General features: G+C 25.3%; 1 protein-coding gene across 2 annotated transcripts in view; it reads left to right on the forward strand.

The window, feature by feature from the left end:
- Positions 1–19202, forward strand: part of LOC100201616 (intraflagellar transport protein 74 homolog) — a 55599-nt gene that overhangs the window by 20303 nt on the left and 16094 nt on the right. For both annotated transcript variants that reach the window (XM_065801124.1, XM_065801125.1), the window contains 10 exons: positions 7812–7874; positions 8469–8502; positions 8851–8960; positions 11811–11851; positions 11947–12026; positions 12358–12411; positions 12535–12575; positions 12769–12825; positions 17822–17875; positions 18356–18422. In XM_065801124.1, coding sequence (XP_065657196.1) covers positions 7812–7874; positions 8469–8502; positions 8851–8960; positions 11811–11851; positions 11947–12026; positions 12358–12411; positions 12535–12575; positions 12769–12825; positions 17822–17875; positions 18356–18422 — 601 coding nt within the window. The remainder of the gene's footprint in view (positions 1–7811; positions 7875–8468; positions 8503–8850; positions 8961–11810; positions 11852–11946; positions 12027–12357; positions 12412–12534; positions 12576–12768; positions 12826–17821; positions 17876–18355; positions 18423–19202) is intronic.

Below are 19202 nucleotides of genomic sequence, written 5' to 3' on the forward strand. Positions count from 1 at the left end.
TATATATATATATATATATATATATATATATATATATATCAGGCCTTGTTACAAGATTTCGCTGCGTAGCGAAAACGCGTCATGCAGTTTTAAGTAACTCAACTCAGCAAATATATTTTGCATCGTTAGAAGTTATATTGCGTCACTAGCGTCTTCACAAGTACCGCATTGTAATTAAAGTTATTTTATTAACGCGTTAAAAATCATACAAAAAGTTTTTTTTTTCTCACTATAACAAAAGTTACAAATAAAATCTAAGTTCTTATTAAAAAAATCATTTTTATTTTTTTTTTCAAATATAAACTAAATTTTATTTTGAAAAAAATATTTTTTTCATGAAACGTAAAATATTTGTTTATTTTCTTATGATTTTACATTTGGTTTTTGGTTATTTTATTTTGTTAATAATTGTTAATAAATTTTTTCTTATTTAATTTGTGAACTCTTTTTAATAATGTTTTTAAACGATAGAGTTTTTTTTTGTTATTTATCAGTTACCGATAACATATTCGTGATCATAATTTATTTTCATAAATTAAATGAACGTCATTAAAACTTTACGTTATTGAATTAACAATAAACAAAATATGTTATTAATAAAATGTTTACATCAAAATAAATCGTGCTTTTTTTAAACTATTATGACTAAAAATAATTTTTATATTTAAAAGGAATTTATATATTTAATTCCTGAAGATAAAACTTAAACACTTTATTTTTTTTAACTAATTTTTAATAAAAAAAAATTATGAAACAAACTGTTTCTTTAACAAAAAAATCTATTAGTTTACAATTGCATTTAAATGCTTTTACTTACGACTTTATTTCTTCTGAATAAACGTCACGTTAAGGATAATCAAAAGATAATTTAAATATTCTAAAAGATGTAAGTTTTTGCGTAGCGCAAAACTGCTGAACGCGTAGGCAAATCGCCTTTTCGCAAGCAAAATGCGAGCTGCGTAACGCTTCTTAACAAGGCCTAATATATATATATATAAATAAATATATATATAAATAAATATATATATATATATATAAATAAATATATATATATATATATATATAAGAAAATATATATATATATATATATATACACACACACATATATATGAAATATTTACTGTATTAGATATCCTATACTTTTTAACTATTTAAAAGTTAAGAAACATTAAAGTATATATATATATATATATATATATATATATATATATATATATATATATATATATATATATATATATATATATATATATTTATATATATATATATGTATATATATATATATATATATATATATATATATATATATATATATATATATATATATATATACAAATAAATATATATATATATATATATATATATTTATATATATATATATATATATATATATATATATATATATACAACCTGTAGATGTTGTCCGAAAGTTTTTTCCATATTTTGTTGACAAAAAGTAAAAATTAAAATGCAAGACCAGAATTATTTTTTTTTATTAATTGATAGACTGCCTGCCCCAACCAAACCCTCAGTCGATGTAGCAACACTCCCTTGCGGGTCAGGCTAAAAGATAGTAGATGTAGCAGCACTCCCTTGCGGGTCAGGCTATTTGTCAGTCGATGTAGCAGCACTCCCTTGTGAGTCAGGCTATTTGTCAGTCAATGTAGCAGCACTCCCTTGCGAGTCAGGCTATAAGATAGTCGATGTAGCAACACTCCGCGCATGATTTACAGTAAAAAAAACAAAACATTTTATTAAAAAAATTAAAAATAAAAACATTTTTTTAAAAAAAATAAAAATAAAAACATTGTTTATATTGTTAAAAACATTCAGAATGTTGTTAAAACATTCTGGTCAATTAAATTTGCGTTTTTGTGGTTTTTTTTAAAAACGATTTATTTGTAATTAAATTAATGGTTTTTACTTTCGTCCAACACGCAAATGTTGGACGAAAGTCAAAAGTAATTAAAAGTGACGTATGTGTTGGCGTAAGAATCACTTTTTTCCTTCCGCTCTTCCCAAAGACAACAAATTATAGATTTATATATATATATATATATATATATATATATATATATATATATATATATATATATATATATATATATATACACACACACATATATATGAAATATTTACTGTATTAGATATCCTATACTTTTTAACTATTTAAAAGATAAGAAACATTAAAGTGAGACTATTGTCAGAGGCAGGTAACATTTTTGATGAAAAAAGAGCTTGTTTGTTGCCCAAAACTGGATAGACACTCTTTTTGCATCACAATTTCCTAAACTTTCAGAAATCTTTACATAAGTGATTACTGCAAATAAAATTAGGCAAAGCTACAGATATGTGGTCTAAAATAATTTTATTTTATTGCTTGTTATGCTTTCATGTGAAGATTAGCCCAAAGTGGTGACTTTTTAATATAAACATAAAGAATATTTATTGGCTTTAGTATATACATCGACTATCTTATAACCTGCTGTTACAAAGAAGTGCTGCTACATCCATTATCTTATAGTTTATGTTTATAACAGTATCTATAGTATCAGTATCAATAGTATCTAAAAAGTCAATATTTGTAGCTGCTAAAGCACAAATTAATTAATAAACATGCAGCCAAAGTTAATTAATAAAATCAGTCAAAGATGTACTGTTTGCAGCTGTAAAAAAAAAATACTTGTTAATTCTATTCTTGGATGCATTATCTGATGAAGTCTTTTTGCACGCTAACGGCAAGTTATTCTAATCATTGACAATATGATTTGTGTAGAAATTATGACAAGCGTTATTATATGAATTCATGCATTAGGACGTTGGATAGTAATCTGCGAAATGGTGGATTATTGCAATTGATAATCTCAAAACTGTTTTCTAGTCTAAACTGTTGGATCAAGTCGCCACGTCGCCTGTGAGTTTCCAAACTTGAAAAATTGAGACGCCAACACCTTTCAGCATAAGGTAATTCTACTAAATCATGAGGTACTTTTGTTGCTTTGTGCTGAATTTTTTCAATTTCTTTGATGTCACATTCTAAGTAAGGACACCATACTAGAACACCGAATTCTAGATGTGGCCTAATGTACATAGTGTAAAGTTTACTCCAAAGCTTCATATCTCTTGATCTAAATGTTTTTTTTAATAGGCCAAGTATCATATTTGCTTTACGTGTTGCAACCTGTATGTGTTGATTTCATTTTAGATCATTAGATATAACGATACCCAGGTCTCTCTCAATATCAGTTGCCTTAAGGGTAAGTAATGCATTTCCATCATTCATTACATATTTATGGTTACTATTTCCGTAACCAAGGTGCATAACTTTACATTTTGCAACATTCAATTCCATTAGCCATTCCTTTGACCATTCTGTGACAATGTTTAAATCGTTTTGATGAATCAGACAATCAGCATTGTGAAACTCAGATCTTTTTTTTTGTAACAGTTTAGTGTCTTCAGCATAGATTTTATGAACTGATTTTATCTTATCCGTTAAGTCATTTATAAAGATGAGAAACAATGTTGGACCAAGTGCAGACCCTTGTCGAACTCTGCTTAGAACATCAGTCCAGTCACTAGAATGTTCACCTAAAACAGTTTGCTGTTTTCTACTAATCATAAATGGCTCAATCCATTTAAGAACATTGCCATTGATCCATTATGCTTTCAATTTATGAAGTAGTCCACAATGAGAAACTTTATCAAACACTTTTGTGAAATCCAAAAATGCAATATCGACAAAATTTCTTTCACTTAACTCTTAGTAAACACCAAATAAGTGTGGGGACACATCTGAGGTACTGCAGAGGCATAAAAGAAGTGGTTAAAAGGGATTTTGCTTTTACAATTATGTGATAAAATTACATATTTTCATAGGGACAAAGCTTGCACATTTTTGTTGTTAGATTACTTCATATTTCCTTAGAGAGTTCTGTGTCCTTTCTATACCTAACTGATCCAAATGGTTTCAGATGATTTGCGTATCTTAATTTAAATGGTGTATGTCAAATCATACCTTTTTTTAATTATATTCATGATCACTGGAACTTAGAGTTTTGTTTGATAGACAATATTGTTAGATTAACACTAATTATTCAAAGGGTAAATTGTTTTATTGTACTCAGTTGGATTGCTTTGTTTTTTGTTGGTTTTTGTTATGCAAAATTTTCCAATTATGCAAATTTATGATAAACTTTAGGTTAGGCATGCAACTGTAGCTAATCTTAATAAAATTTTAATTGAATATTTTTATGTAACTTGTGGCCGGCTGGGAAATGTAAGTCAATTAGAGCTAAAAAACAGTTTACTATTTTTGTTTTGACATTCAAGCTGTATGGAGGGTTGTACCAAAAGGTATTATGCTTAAAAAGTTTTTAATGTTGATTTTAATCTGGGATTAGTTGTGGTTGGTAGGGAGAGTTGTTAGTCCTTGGCCTTGACCTTGCCTTAAGGCCAAAAATTAAGGCTTTGGCCTTGAAAATTTTCCCCTTGGTCTTGGCCTTGAAATTTTTGACCTTGACCTTGGTTGTTTTGGCCTTGGCCTTTATAATAAAATACATAAAATTAAAGAATTAAAATTTTCATTCTTTATTTTATGTAATTAATTACGTAATTAATCATTACTTATTTTACGTAGTTACTTTATTAACGTATAGCAAAAATTTAAGTCTTTGGCCTTGAAAATGTTTGCTTAGGCGTTGGCCTTGAAACTCCTATTCTTGGCATTGGCCTTGTAGCATGTGGCCTTAGCCTTGTCTTTGGCCTTGTAACTTTTGGCCTTGTAACTTTTGGCCTTGTTAACAACTCTGTTGGTAGGTAAGCTTTGTGTTCGACATCAATTTTTTTAAAGGTTCTTTATATGGTGGAGTAACCTTTTTAAAAACAGTTTCATTAATTGACATGGAAGATAAACTTTGTTCAATATTGCAAGGAATTGCTTTCATTATGCTTGGAGGGTGGTTAGTGTTAGAGTGGTATACCTTAATTGATTATCCAGTTTACAATATCGTTGGAATGTATTGTTGTTTAGATTTAATGTAATATCGAGGTAATTAACAATTTTTTTAAAATATATTTTTTTATAATATAAGCATATAATATATTTTTTAAAATATATAATATGTTTTTTGATCTTATCCATTTCTTTTCATATCTGACAGTTTTTGTTCTTATGTACGGCAAGACTCATTACGATATAGGCCAAATTCTTCTTTGTTATAGTGCTGTGAAATTTAAAGTTGTCAGTTAAAAATACCTATTAACTAGTAAATTTTAGCACCATCAAATGCCCCCATTGTGACATCCAACAATCCGCCTCTTATATATATATATATATATATATATATATATATATATATATATATATATATATATATATATATATATATATATATATATATATATATATGTATATGTATATATATTTCTTGAGCAACGTAATAAGCAACGTATATATATATATATTTCTTGAGCAACATAATAGCAATAAATGTAAACATATTTTAAAGAAAAACACAATATTTTTTAATCTTGACATGTTTCGTAGTTAACATACTACATTTTCAAAAGATAAAATTACAATTTAAAACTCTGGATATTAATATAAAATCAATATTTGAAGGCATTACAGAGAAATATTAACAGAACAAATAGAATTGTTACAAACCAATAAAAATTATAATACAAATTATGATACCGTAAATAGCAACAACAACAAAAAAAAATTATAAGTAAAGGAAAAAAAAAATATATATATATATATATATATATATATCTACAGCCCTCAAAATTAGGGTCAGCATTCGGCAATGCTGACCTGACTATTGACTTAAAAGTGTTTGAGGTCGGCAAAATATTGCTAACCTCATTTTTGCTAATTCTGAGGGTTGTGTGTGCATATATATATATATATATATTTATATATATACATATATATATATATATATATATATATATATATATATATATATAATATATATATATATATATATATATATATATATATATATATATATATATATGTATATATATATATATATATACAGCCCTCAAAATTAGGGTCGGCATTCGTCAATGCCGACCTCAAACTGTTAGAGGTTGAGAATTGAATTAGAGAATGATCAAATATTGAATAGAATAATTTAGCCTCACCAATTACCAGATCTCACTCCTATAAGACTTTGGAAAAAATTAAAAATAATGTCAAAAACTAATGCTTAATGATGCAAAAGATGTGGAAAAAACTTATTAGTGAGTGGCATAAAATTGACTCTGACAAATTAGATAAGTTATTAAATAGAATGACAAGAATAGCGGTTATTGTCACTAAAGGTGATTAAATAGACAAGGAAACTATAAGCTAATCTTATGAGACTTTATATTAATTTTTATGTAAATTAACTTAATAAATAGGAAGATGGTATATAATTCAGGTAGATTTTGCTTTCAGTTTTTTTCCCAAATGTAAGTAAAACTTTGATATTTATATTGAAAAGTATGACCAGTCAAATCATTATATCTTTTATTATTAAATTCAAGATACTATATTAACTTAAATAATTAAATAATTAAATTCAAGATATTATATTAACTTAAATGATTAAGGTAATAACCCCTAAAATCTACATCATGCTCAAATTCTTTTTGAGATTTAGCTTTTATTTTAGAAGTGATAAGTTAATATATAAAAATATATTCAATCAGCATTTTCCAAATACAAATGCAAATACAAATATTTCTAATTTAGGTAAAGAAAAAATATAAACATTTTTTCAAGACAAGACTGTTATATAGAAGAATTAAAACAAGTCTTTTAATAAATGCTCCTTAATAACAAATTTTAAATTTATTTTAGTGTTAAAAATGAAAAAAAAAAAATGAAACTTTGGGCCGTTTCCCAAAAAACACTGGTTAACCTAGTTTATGGAGTTGCAAATGCGTTTCAATCAAATACAAATACAAATATTTAAGAAATTTTTTTATCTGATACATTACGAATTCAAATGCCCCAAATTAGCCTATTTTTACCAAATGTGAATAGAAATACAAATATGTATTTGACCTCAACCCTGTTGGCATCATATTAAAAGTTTCTTTTTTATGCTTATTACTGCTTGTATGACTAGTTCTAGATGCTCAGGATTTTAATCATTTGATGTTTATTTCATTTTGCAGAGTTATATTAGTAAAGTGTAGTTAAGCATATGTACAATTGTCTAAATGTATTTTATCTAATTAATATGAAAAAAGTAAGAGCTCCTAAGTAGCAGCTATATAAGTACAGTATAGAAATTATTGTGGTATATAAAACCAGTTAAAATTTGATATTATATAACACACTGAAAAAAAGCCAGAAATTTTTTAGAATATTTTCTTGTTATAGCACCGTGACATGGTCAACTTGTTCTTTTGTATTTGACTGATACTATTTTATTAATGAACAATCCTTAACTTTCAGTTCATTTTTAGAGAAAATTGATAGAAACAATTAAAGTATGTGTTCTTACTTCATTATGTATAGAAAAATTATTTTATGAAAAATGTTTGCAAAAGATATGATTCAACTTTTTTATGATTCAACTTTTTTATGATTCAACTTTTTTATGATTCAACTTTTTTATGATTCAATTTTTTTATGATTCAACTTTTTGCATTGTAAAAGAACTTGATTTATGTCTGGTATTCATAATAATTTTATCCGATATCATGATTCATTATACCAATCAATTGTAAAAGAAATATTAAAAAAAGTCTATTTAAAGACGTCATATTATATATATATTTTTGTTAGAAATTAATATTTATTTTAGGATTTGGAAATTAAGCAACAAACATTGGATAATCTCAACTCTCAAATTGATAACCTTGAAGAGGTATTTTAATTATTAGAATTTTTTAAAATATATTTTCTAAAGGTCATAAAATGTTATTTAACAGTTATAAATTTTATTATTTAAAAATTTTAATAAATTTGTTTAACTTCTGTTGATTTAAATTATTAAAAGTTTTCTATTGAATATTTTCTTATATACTTTTTTTTGTTGTTGTTACATTTTTTATTGTTGTTACATTTTATTCTAATAAAATTTTATTATATATAACAGTGCATTTCACTAATCTACATTTTTAAAGTGACGAGTACTAACTACCCAGAGTTTATCATTTTAAAATTTAATATAAAGTCAACTTTACAAACAAATTGATTTTTGTGAAAGTAACTTTCATAAATGCTAAACTCAAATTTACATTCAAAATTTATTTTTTTAAAAATGTTTTGAAAATTTAAAAAAAAAAGTATACATACATCCAATAATTTTTTAAAAGACAGTTTTAAAAAATTACTGCATGTATGTATACTTTTTTTTTCTTGACTTATTTATCTTTTTCTAATGATTTCTTTTGCAAATTGTGTTTGGTTGATTGTAAAAGTAACACCAGCTGAAGTTGTTTTCTTTTTTTTGTTATAGGATATATCTCAATCTAATGTGAAACAGGAAGCAGGTAATTTTTTTTTCTAATGAAATTTAGTAGTAGATAGTAAAGTATAGACATCTTAGTAAAATAGAAACTTATGTATCTTGTTCTGAAGATGACCTTTGTGTTTTACCTATGTGGTGCTTTTGTGAAGATGAATTTTTGGTTATATTTATCTGTGTGGTTTTTTTTTTTTTTTTTGTAAAAATTTAAAGCCCAAAGTCCAAACTTAGTATTGTTTTTTTCCTAATATTTCTTAGTTTGTTTATTTATTTATTATTTCTCAGTCTATATTATCATTATTCTGTTTCATTTAGATGAATACATTCTTATATTTGTTCTTTTAAATTTAAATTTTTCAAAAATTCTTTTCAGTGACATTGTATGAAAAAATATTTGAACTAGAGGAGAAAAAAAATATGCTTCTTGAAGAAGAAAAGTCAACTGAAACACCTGCTCAAGAGAGAGAAAGGTTGTTGAAGCAGGTAATTTAAGCACAAATATGTTTCTTAAGCTTTTTTTAACCATGTCATTAATAAATTTATATAACAAAAAGACTTTATTTTAAAACATAATACTTTTAGTTTTTATTGCTGGAAATTTTGAAGCTCTTAAGTCACAATACAACAGTTTTAAAAAATTTTTTAAAAAACAAATTTTTTGAAAATCATAAACAAGTTTTTTAACTTTTAATAGATCAGATAAATTTAACTGTTCAAATTTAAGTTGCTTTATTTTTTCTAAAGTTTCATTAAAGTCAGCCATTATGGTAGTCAAAATAAACCATTAACATTTATTTTGTTTACAAAAAACACATAATAAATGCATTTATATCACAAATAATGTTTGTTGTTGTTTGTTTAAATTAAAATTTACTACCAAAGGTTTTAGTTTTTCAACATAACTTTGTGTCTTATAATTATAAGTTTGTGATAAACTTGTGATATACAACTTCATCACACTGTTCTACATAACTATGAAGAACTGTATGTTGAAAATGTACATGACAAGTTTAAAAAAAAAATCAATAGAAACACCTGCTCAAGAGAGAAAAATGGTTGTTGCTGTTAATTTGAAGAACAAAAAAGATTTTTTTTTAAAACATGTATCCATAACTCATAATGTGGAGCTCAGGTGGATGAACAATTGGTTCAAGAAAAGTTTCTTGAACCCATTGTTCATGAAACAAAAACAATTTCACCTTTTAAGTAAATTAAATGAGAATTTATAACACAACACAGAATGTTCTTGTATTTTTCTTTATTCATGTTTTTAATAGTTAAAGAACTTTACTCAACCATAAATAATGTATGACCCTATATAATAATATATAATATATTTATATATATATATATATATATATATATATATATATATATATATATACATATATATATATATATAAAGTTTTTTGATAACAGAAAATTTTAAAGAAAAAAAAGTAAAAAACAAACAAAAGAAAAAAAAAAAGAAATAAAGTATAGAAAAAAAATGCCTTATCTAGATGATTTGGCATTGAGTTGACCAAATTTTCGTCTCTTCTGTTGTTATATTATCCCATGTTCTCATTATAGCTTCTTTCAAGTTGTCTTTGCATCTAAATGCTTGTTTGCCAATTTTTCTGTCCAAAAAATACCACCAATTTTCTATTGGATTCAAGTACGGACTTTGAAATGGCCATTCCAAAATATTGATGTTATTTGTGTAAAAGCATAACTCCATTTTCTTAACTGTTAAGAAGCATAATCTGATTGGAACCGTTGCTAGTGTGGCTGGTAGAGGACAAAAACGCAAGACCACTAGTGTAATTGATCGAAATATCATTAATGTCATCATTAATGTGAAGAAAAATAGATTTGTTTCGACAGCTAAATTAGCTATTAAAATTCAAGATCGTAACATCACAGTGATTCCTCAAACAATCATAAATTATATAAGAGAACAAGGATATAGAGGTAGAGTGGTTCGAAAAAAACCTTTTTTAACTTCTAAACAAATGAAACGTTGATTGGAATTTTTATTGAAGTACTTAAAAGTGCTGATATTATATTGGAAAAAAATTTTGTGGTCAGATGAGTCAAAATACAATCTGGTCTCATCGGATGGAGTCCAAAAAGTGTGGCAAAAAAAAAAGGAGAAGCTTATAAATTGAGTTGTTTGCAAGGTAGCGGAGGAGGAAATGTGATGGTTTGGGGTAGTATGAGTTGAATAGGAGTGGGGAAATTTACATTTATTAATGGCAAAATGGATACTTCAATGTATTGTGAAATTCTCAAAGCCAACTTGCAAACATATACTTAAAAATTGAGAATGATAAGCAATTTCATACTCCAGCAGGATAACAATCCAAAATATACCGCTAAGAAAACGAAGGTATACTTTGACATAAATAACATCAATCTTTTGGAATGGCCATCTCAAAGTCTGGACTTAAATCCAATAGAAAATTTGTGGTATATTTTGAATAGAAATATTGGCGACCAAGCATTTAGATGCAAAGACAATTTTAAAGAAGCTATAATGAGCGCATGGGATAATATAACAAAAGAAGAGGATGGGATAATATAACAAAAAATAATATAAAAAAATTTGGTCAACTCAAAGCCAAATTGTCTAGTTGAGGTCATCAAGGCTAAAAGAGGCCCCACTTGATACTAATTTCCATGGAATTTGATCAGTTTGACATTTTTCATTTTGGAACTGTATGATTATTTTTTTTGCAGTCAATTTTATGCATCATTAGATAAATTGTGTAAAATTCAAAAGTTTGAAAAGCATTTAGTTCACCTATACACAAATAAATTCTTAAAACAATACTGATAAGATATCTAAAAAAAATTTTTTAATATTTTATAACTCATTTTTTTGATGCAATCTTTAAAAATATGATTGCTTTTTAAAAGTACGATTATTTTTTTGCATACTGTATATATATATGTGTTTGTGTGCGCGTGTGTGTGTGTGTGTGTGTGTGTGTGTGTGTGTGTGCGTGTGTGTATGTATATATATTTATGTATATATTATTAGAAAATCACTTATCGATTTTTTTTTATTTTAAACAGTGTTTCATCAATAAGGACTTGATACATTTTTTTCTTAATTTTCTGAATACTTTCTCAATTTTTATATAGTGTAAAAAATTCTTTATGTGTTTTAAAAAGAAAGTTAAAAAAACAATAATGATCATTGAATTTAAACCTTCCACTCTTATCCCAGTTTACTCTATATATATCATGTATTTGCTAAATTACTTTACCTAAGTTTACTCTATATAACATGTATTTACTTTACCCCAGTTTATATAACATGTATTTATTAAATTTCATTTTTTGAAGGTAAAAGATGATAACCAGGAGATTGCAAGAATGGAGAGTCGGTGTGAATTTTTTTATTCATATTTTACATTTTTTGTTTTTTAAAGATTTTAAATATACAATAGTTTATTAATTTAAATGTCCCTTATATTTAAAGTGCTCGTGAGATTCGTGAAAAAACTGAAAAACTTCAAGATGAAATATCTCAACTTGATGTAGAACTTGAGGAGCATCATGGTAATAATGCACCATAGAGGGTGCAACATTAAACACTATATGAATTTACCTTTTTTATTGTTTTAAATCATCCTAAAAAACATACATAAGTTTATATGAACATGACAGACTTTTTAAGGACTTATTAAATATACCTCAAAGATTTATAGTCGAAATTCAGATTTAAAACTTTTTTATTTTATATATTTTTAGAAGTGAAAAATATACCACATGAAAGTACTGCTATGACACCCCTCTTCTCTTTTAAAAAAGCAAAATTTTTCTTTGATTTTTTTGAATTTGCTTTAAATTAAATAGAGTTTTAATAATGTTTACATATTTTTCTTGTTAGGTGAACGAACAGCAAAGTATAAAGAACTGAAAAAGCGAGATGAAGACATGCAAGGTTATATTTTTTCATTATATTTATTTATTTTAAATATATTTGTTAAATATAATAAAAAGATTTTTATTATATTTAGAAAATCTAAATTTAATTTTGTAAATTTTTAAATTATTTTATTTATAGAGTTTTTGGATAAGTTTGATGAAAATAAGAATGCTGCAGAGGTTTATAGAATTTATATTGTATATATACATATATATGTATATATATATATATATATATATATATATATATATATATATATATATATATATATATATTGTATATATATGTATATATATATGTATATATATATGTATATATATATATATATATATATATATATTACAGTCTATACAATCTAAAATAAATTTTTAGCAAAACTATAAAAATATAGAAGAAAATGTTGTTCAATTGTTGGAGAAGATTAGTAGAGTATGTTGAATTTTTTAATTTTATTTATTTAACAGTAGAAATAAAAAGAAAATTAAAAATGCAGTTCACAACATTAGTACTAAAAGTAATATGTTATAAGGTTACACAATATTAATAATTTATGCAACATGATATATGTTGCAACATCAATAATATACGTTGCAACATCAATAATAAATAATAATTTTATTTAAATAATAAATGATATTTTTTTTATTTTACTTAAATAAGATTTGTTTAAATATTATAACAGAAATGTTATAATAATATGTGTAATAAACATTTTATATTTTTTAACAATGAACAATCGTTAACAGTTTTACTTTTTGTTAAAATTCCTTTGTAAAAGTTTCAAAACAAAGAAATTTATGGTTCTTGTAAAACATTTTAATGCTTAATTTTGAAATTTAATGCTTGGTTTTTTCAATGGTTTTTAGTTAGTGTTTTAAAATGGTGTTAGACATCAATTTTAATCATTAATATTCATCAATTATATCATTTTTTAAACATCAACATAAACTATTATATAGTTATTTAAATAAATTGTTGGGCTAAATGGCTTTTATAAAAACTTTGTAAAAAACTAATTTAATATAAAAAAAAATTTTTAATGGATAAAAAGAATTGAAATATTACAATAAGTAATTTATTAACTAACACTTCCACAGTTTATTATTAAATTATATATATTTTTACATAAATATATAAGTTGATTTCAATAAAAAAGGCAACTTATAACTATTTCTAAAGATGTTTTGATATAATAATTATTAACAATATTTCGCTGACCTATTGTATTCAGCGTCATCAGGTAATGAAAAAACGTTACAAAATAATATAAAATAAACCGTTTAAAAAAGAAGGCATTAAAAAGCGCAAAATATAAAACCAATCAAATAATAAAATAATGGCGTCAGTTAAATTTTTCTCAAAATGGGTCCCAGTTTGTTTTAACATAATCCCATCATCTCGATTTAGAACAGCTTGCCCAATACATATTATATAAAACTCTTGTTTTGTTAATCTCCAGGGATTTTCTTTTTGGTCTCACCAATATATATATTTCTGCATGGGCATTTAAGTTAGTAAACTCCCGAATTCGAGTTCAGGGGTGGTTTTGTTTTGTTGTTGCATAATGTGTTATTTAAATTGGGAGCTGAAGTAAATATAACTCCGATGTTTTGTTTTCCAAATTCTCTTTGATGTTTTGGCTTAATAATAGGTATCCAAGGTAGTTTAACAAACTTTTTATCTAATTGATTAGATGTAGTATTTTTTGAAAAGCGATCTAAGTAGTTTTAGGTTATTTTGATAAGATTACTTTTGTTATAGCCATTTTCAAAAAACGTATTTATGAGGAAATCTATTTCATGGGAGAGATGTTTTTGAGATTTGTTTTGCTCTACATAAAAATCCTTTAAAGACGCCAGTGGTTATGCTTGGGTTGATGTTGGAGTTTGGTTTTATTTGAACATTTGTTATCAAATCCTTACAGTGTACTTGAAACTCATAAAATCCATTTATTATATTTGTAATACAAATATCTAAAAAATTAAGTTGTTTTTTGTTTTCAAGATCATTATAAGATAGGTATTGGGCAAGCTGTTCTAAATCGAGATGAAGGGGATAATGTTAAAACAAAAACTTGGGGACACATTTTAAATGCCATTATTATATTATTTGATTGGTTTTATATTTTACGCTTTTTAATGTCTTCTTTTTTAAACGGTTTGTTTTTTGTTATTTTGTAACATTTTTTTATTACCTGATGATGCTGACCATAATAGGTCAGCAAAACATCGTTAATATATTATTATATCAAAATATATATAAAAATTAACTTATATATTTATAAATGTATTGCATAACAAGAGTATGACTTTTAAAGACAATTCGTAGAAAAAGCAAAGTTGTGAGACATATCCAGTGACAAAATTCAGGTATCATTGGACGTTATAACTTTATTGGAGGTGAGCGATAATTTTTAAAAAACGACAAAATTAAATATGAAAAAAATAAAAAATCTGATAGAACTATGTTTATACTGACCATACTTTTTATGGAACAATGAAGTACATGAGTTTGAAAATTCAGGTTCGATAGGTCTTTGGTTTATGGTAGTTTTAGCTGAATCTTTTCTTCAACATCTTGAAAAAAGAGCACTTAATACAGCGCTGAAAAACAACCCACTTATTGATTAAAAGTCATTTTATAGATATATAGATGACAATTATGCTAGAGTCCCTAACATTGCCCAGGCTGATCAATTTAAGACATCAGTTAATCAACAGCATTCAAAAATACTATCAAATAATACAATTCAATCAAAAATACAATTCAAATATACTATCGAGTTTGAAAATGACAAAAAACACTAAATTTTCTAGACATACGCATAATAAATAACAAAAATGGTAAATATGAATTTAAAATGCACAGAAAAAATGCAATTACTAACATTCAAGTTAAGGCAACATCAAACCATGACCCACAAATTTTAAATGGAATATTCAAGGGTTTCGTTCATAGAGCATTTAATGTATGCAGTCAGAAACATATAGAAAATGAACTGAAATTCATATAGAAATGAACAAAAAATCACTAGAGACTTATAAAAATATTGAAAACATCACCAGTATGTATCCAACGATTTCATTAGCTTGGGTACCAATATTGTCTCCCAAATTATGTAAGGTGTTTAGGAAGGCAGGATATAAAACGGTTTTTAAATCAAACTTGAACCTAGGTTCAAAATTACCATTAAGAAATAAATTCAAAAAACAAATGAACACCTACCCAGGAGTATACCTTATTAAATGTCATCGTAGCAAAAAGTATATAGGTGAAACAAAAATGCAAATAAAAACACGCATACAACAACACAAAAACAGTACAATAGGTAATAAAACAGAACGATCTGCATTAGCCACATACATGAGACATAGAACACATGAAAATAACTGGAACAGTTGCAGAACTTTAAGAGTCGACGCTAAAATGATTGATAAGAAAGTTCGTGAGGCACTTCAAATGCAGTACCACCAATGTGCCCCTCAACAAAATGGTATCAATTTAGATGAGGGACAATATGTGTCAACAAAATTTTGGACACCATTTATGGCGCACTTACGTCAAAAAAAGATGAAATCATCCCATTGACATAAAATAGAACTACTGCTTTAAAAAAAAGAGATAGAGAAAAAAAAAAAAAACTTTTAAGTTAAAGACGCTGTTCACAATAATCCAGCAAAAATTTCTTTAAAAAAATAAATTTAGTATCGAGAGAAACTTGTGTTTATTGATGTTCATGCAATAATAATTTATACTTACTCTCACACATGATATCTACGTTCAAATATATATATATATATATATATATATATATATATATATATATATATATATATATATATATATATATATATATATGTATATATATGTATGTATATATAAATATATGTATGTATGTGTATATATATATATATATATATATATATATATAAATATATATATATATACATATATATATATATATATATATATATATATATATATATATATATATATATATATATGTATGTATGTATGTATGTATGTATGTATGTATGTATGCAGAGTAGAAAATCACTTATCAAATTTTTTTATTTTACACAGTGTTTTGTCAATAGAGACTCATCAGAAAAGATTGCTCAAACTAATAAACTTCAATTTAAAAAAAAAATTAAGTTACATGAAGTCATAAATGTTATAACTACTGTAATATTTTACATCTTTGTGGAGTTCTCTTGTTTGTGGAATATTTTTACACAAATTATAAAACAATTTCTTTAGAATTACTTATTTCTGTTTTTTAAATAAGTTTGACTTGTCTAACTACCGTCCCATTAGTCTTCTTCCTATCATAAGCAAGGTTTTTGAGTCTTTAATTAATAAACGCTTAATCTCTCACCTTGAATCTATAAACTTACTTTCTGATCATCAACATGGATTTTGATGTTCTCATTCTGTTGCTGATTTGTTAATGGTAATAACTGATAGGTTTTATCATGCATTAGATAGATGTAGAGAAGCTAAGGCTATCGCTCTCAATGTTTCTAAAGCTTTTGATAAAGTTTGGCATGCTGGTCTTCTCCATAAGCTCTCTTCTTACGGTGTATTAGGTAACATCTTTAAGATCATTGAATTCTTCCTTACCAATTGTAGTATAAAAGTTGTTCTTGATGGACAGAACTCTTCTTCATATCCTGTAACTTCAGGGGTTCCTCAAGGTTCAATCCTTGGCCCTATACTTTTTTTAATTTACATTCATGATCTCCCAGAAATTCTCACATCTAAGGTGGCATTGTTTGCTGATGATACTACCATTTATTCTTGTTGTGATAAGAAGCCAACACTCTCTGATTACTTGGAGGGTACATTTGAACTTAAAAAGGATCTCACTTCTGCTACAGCATGGGGCTCTCAGTGGCTGGTGAACTTTAGTTCAGATAAAACTCAACTTTTTTTCAGCTAATCATTATCGCAATATCTACATCTTTTCTTATTTATTAACGGTAATATACTCGATGTACGTCTTCTAGGATTAACTCTTACTTCCGATCTTTCTTGATATGTTAAATCAATTGCAAAATTACCATCTGCTAAGGTTGCATCTCTTTATTTTGCTTGCCACTTTCTTACTCAGGGTTCTATTCTTTATCTCTATAAATCTCAAATCCGTCCTTGTATGGAACACTGTTGCCATATCTGGGGCAGATCTTTCAATAATGCGCTTTCTCTTTTTCTTAAACAAGGTGCAAAAAAGGACCTAGTAATTTCATTAACAGATAGCAACTGTTGTCTTAATAATCATATTAAGAAAGCAATCATATTAACAGATAAAAATTGAAAGATTTTTACCACTGCCTTATGTGTCTCATGTAAGTTCAGCACAAAGTTTTACAATATTAATGATAGGTTATGTATGCTGCAATATCAGTTCCATATGTTTTTTTAGGCAACAATTCAATCAAAGCATATTCCATCTGCTACTGATCTCAAAGTTATGAAGGTATTTTTTTTTTTCGATTTTCTTAAACAAAGACAGCAAAAACTATTCTCTGCTGCAAGTTTTTAATTAAACCTCAACAATAAAGTCAAATTATTCATGAGTTTTGGTAAAAACGCATAAATAATTTTACAAACTCATAAATAATTATAAAAGTGAAAGTAAAAATGTAACACCTGAAATTTTTATTTTAATATAATAAAACTGCTATATTGCATGTATTATGTTTTTTTTAAACAAATATAGCATATGACATGGTTTATTTTATCATGTTTGAGATGTGTTTTTTCAATATACTCAATGGAGAAAAATTTAAAAAAAAATTATAATTTGAAAAAAGTTTCAAAAGGAAAATATAAAAATAATTTATTTGTAGAAATTTTCTCTTTGCAAATTTTTATTTAAATAATGTAATTTTTTCATCAAAGCATAATTTACAATGATTGTAAATTAAAAAGTTAATTTTCCTTTGTAAAAATTCAGGATGATCTTAGTTTTAAAGCTAAAGAAATGAACAAATCCAAAGATACAGCTATTGGTCTAGATGGAGGTAACTTTTTGTATTATCATACTTTTTATATAACCTAGTATTTACTTAGATTCAAGAACTTGTCCAATCAAATTTGGTCATATATTTTTTCTTATTAATCTCCTCATAGATATTAAACAACTTTTTTTTCAAATTGACATAAATCTAAATTAATTTTCTTGCCCGTTAGTGCTGCCATATAATGATAAAAATGCCTTTCATACATGTCATAGGCTAATAGAAAACAACCCACAAGAAAGAAACCCTAAAAATAATTTTTAAAATTTAGTACAGTAGGTAGCTAGGTTGAGAAAAAAAACTAATTCTACAAATGGTCCTGTAAGTAATGTTTTATACTCTATAGTTTCTTAAGAAACTATATTTAGAAAAAAAACAAGTTCTACAGATGTTCCTGCAAGTAATGTTTTATACTTTATAGTTTCTTAAGACATAGTTTCTATATTTAGAAAAATATTAAAAACTATTACCAGTTAAACAATAAAAAAAAATGAAATATGCAGAGAACTCATATTTTTAAAATCAGAGAAAAATGAAATGACCTAATATGATCTTTCTGAAATGTACAAAAAAAAATTTGCAACCATTTTTAAAAAAAAATAATTTGCCATCATTTAAAAAAAAATAATTTGCAATCATTTTAAAAAATAAAATTTGCAATCATTTTTAAGTACACTTGTAACAAATAAAGTGTCAAATTTTAATTAAAATATTTTCATATTGTTTTCAATGTTGTCATTTAAACATAATTTTGAATCCACAAAATTATTGTTATTTTATTGT

The sequence above is a fragment of the Hydra vulgaris genome, chromosome 07 (genome assembly GCF_038396675.1).
Source record: "Hydra vulgaris chromosome 07, alternate assembly HydraT2T_AEP".
Classification (NCBI taxonomy): Eukaryota; Metazoa; Cnidaria; class Hydrozoa; order Anthoathecata; family Hydridae; genus Hydra; species Hydra vulgaris.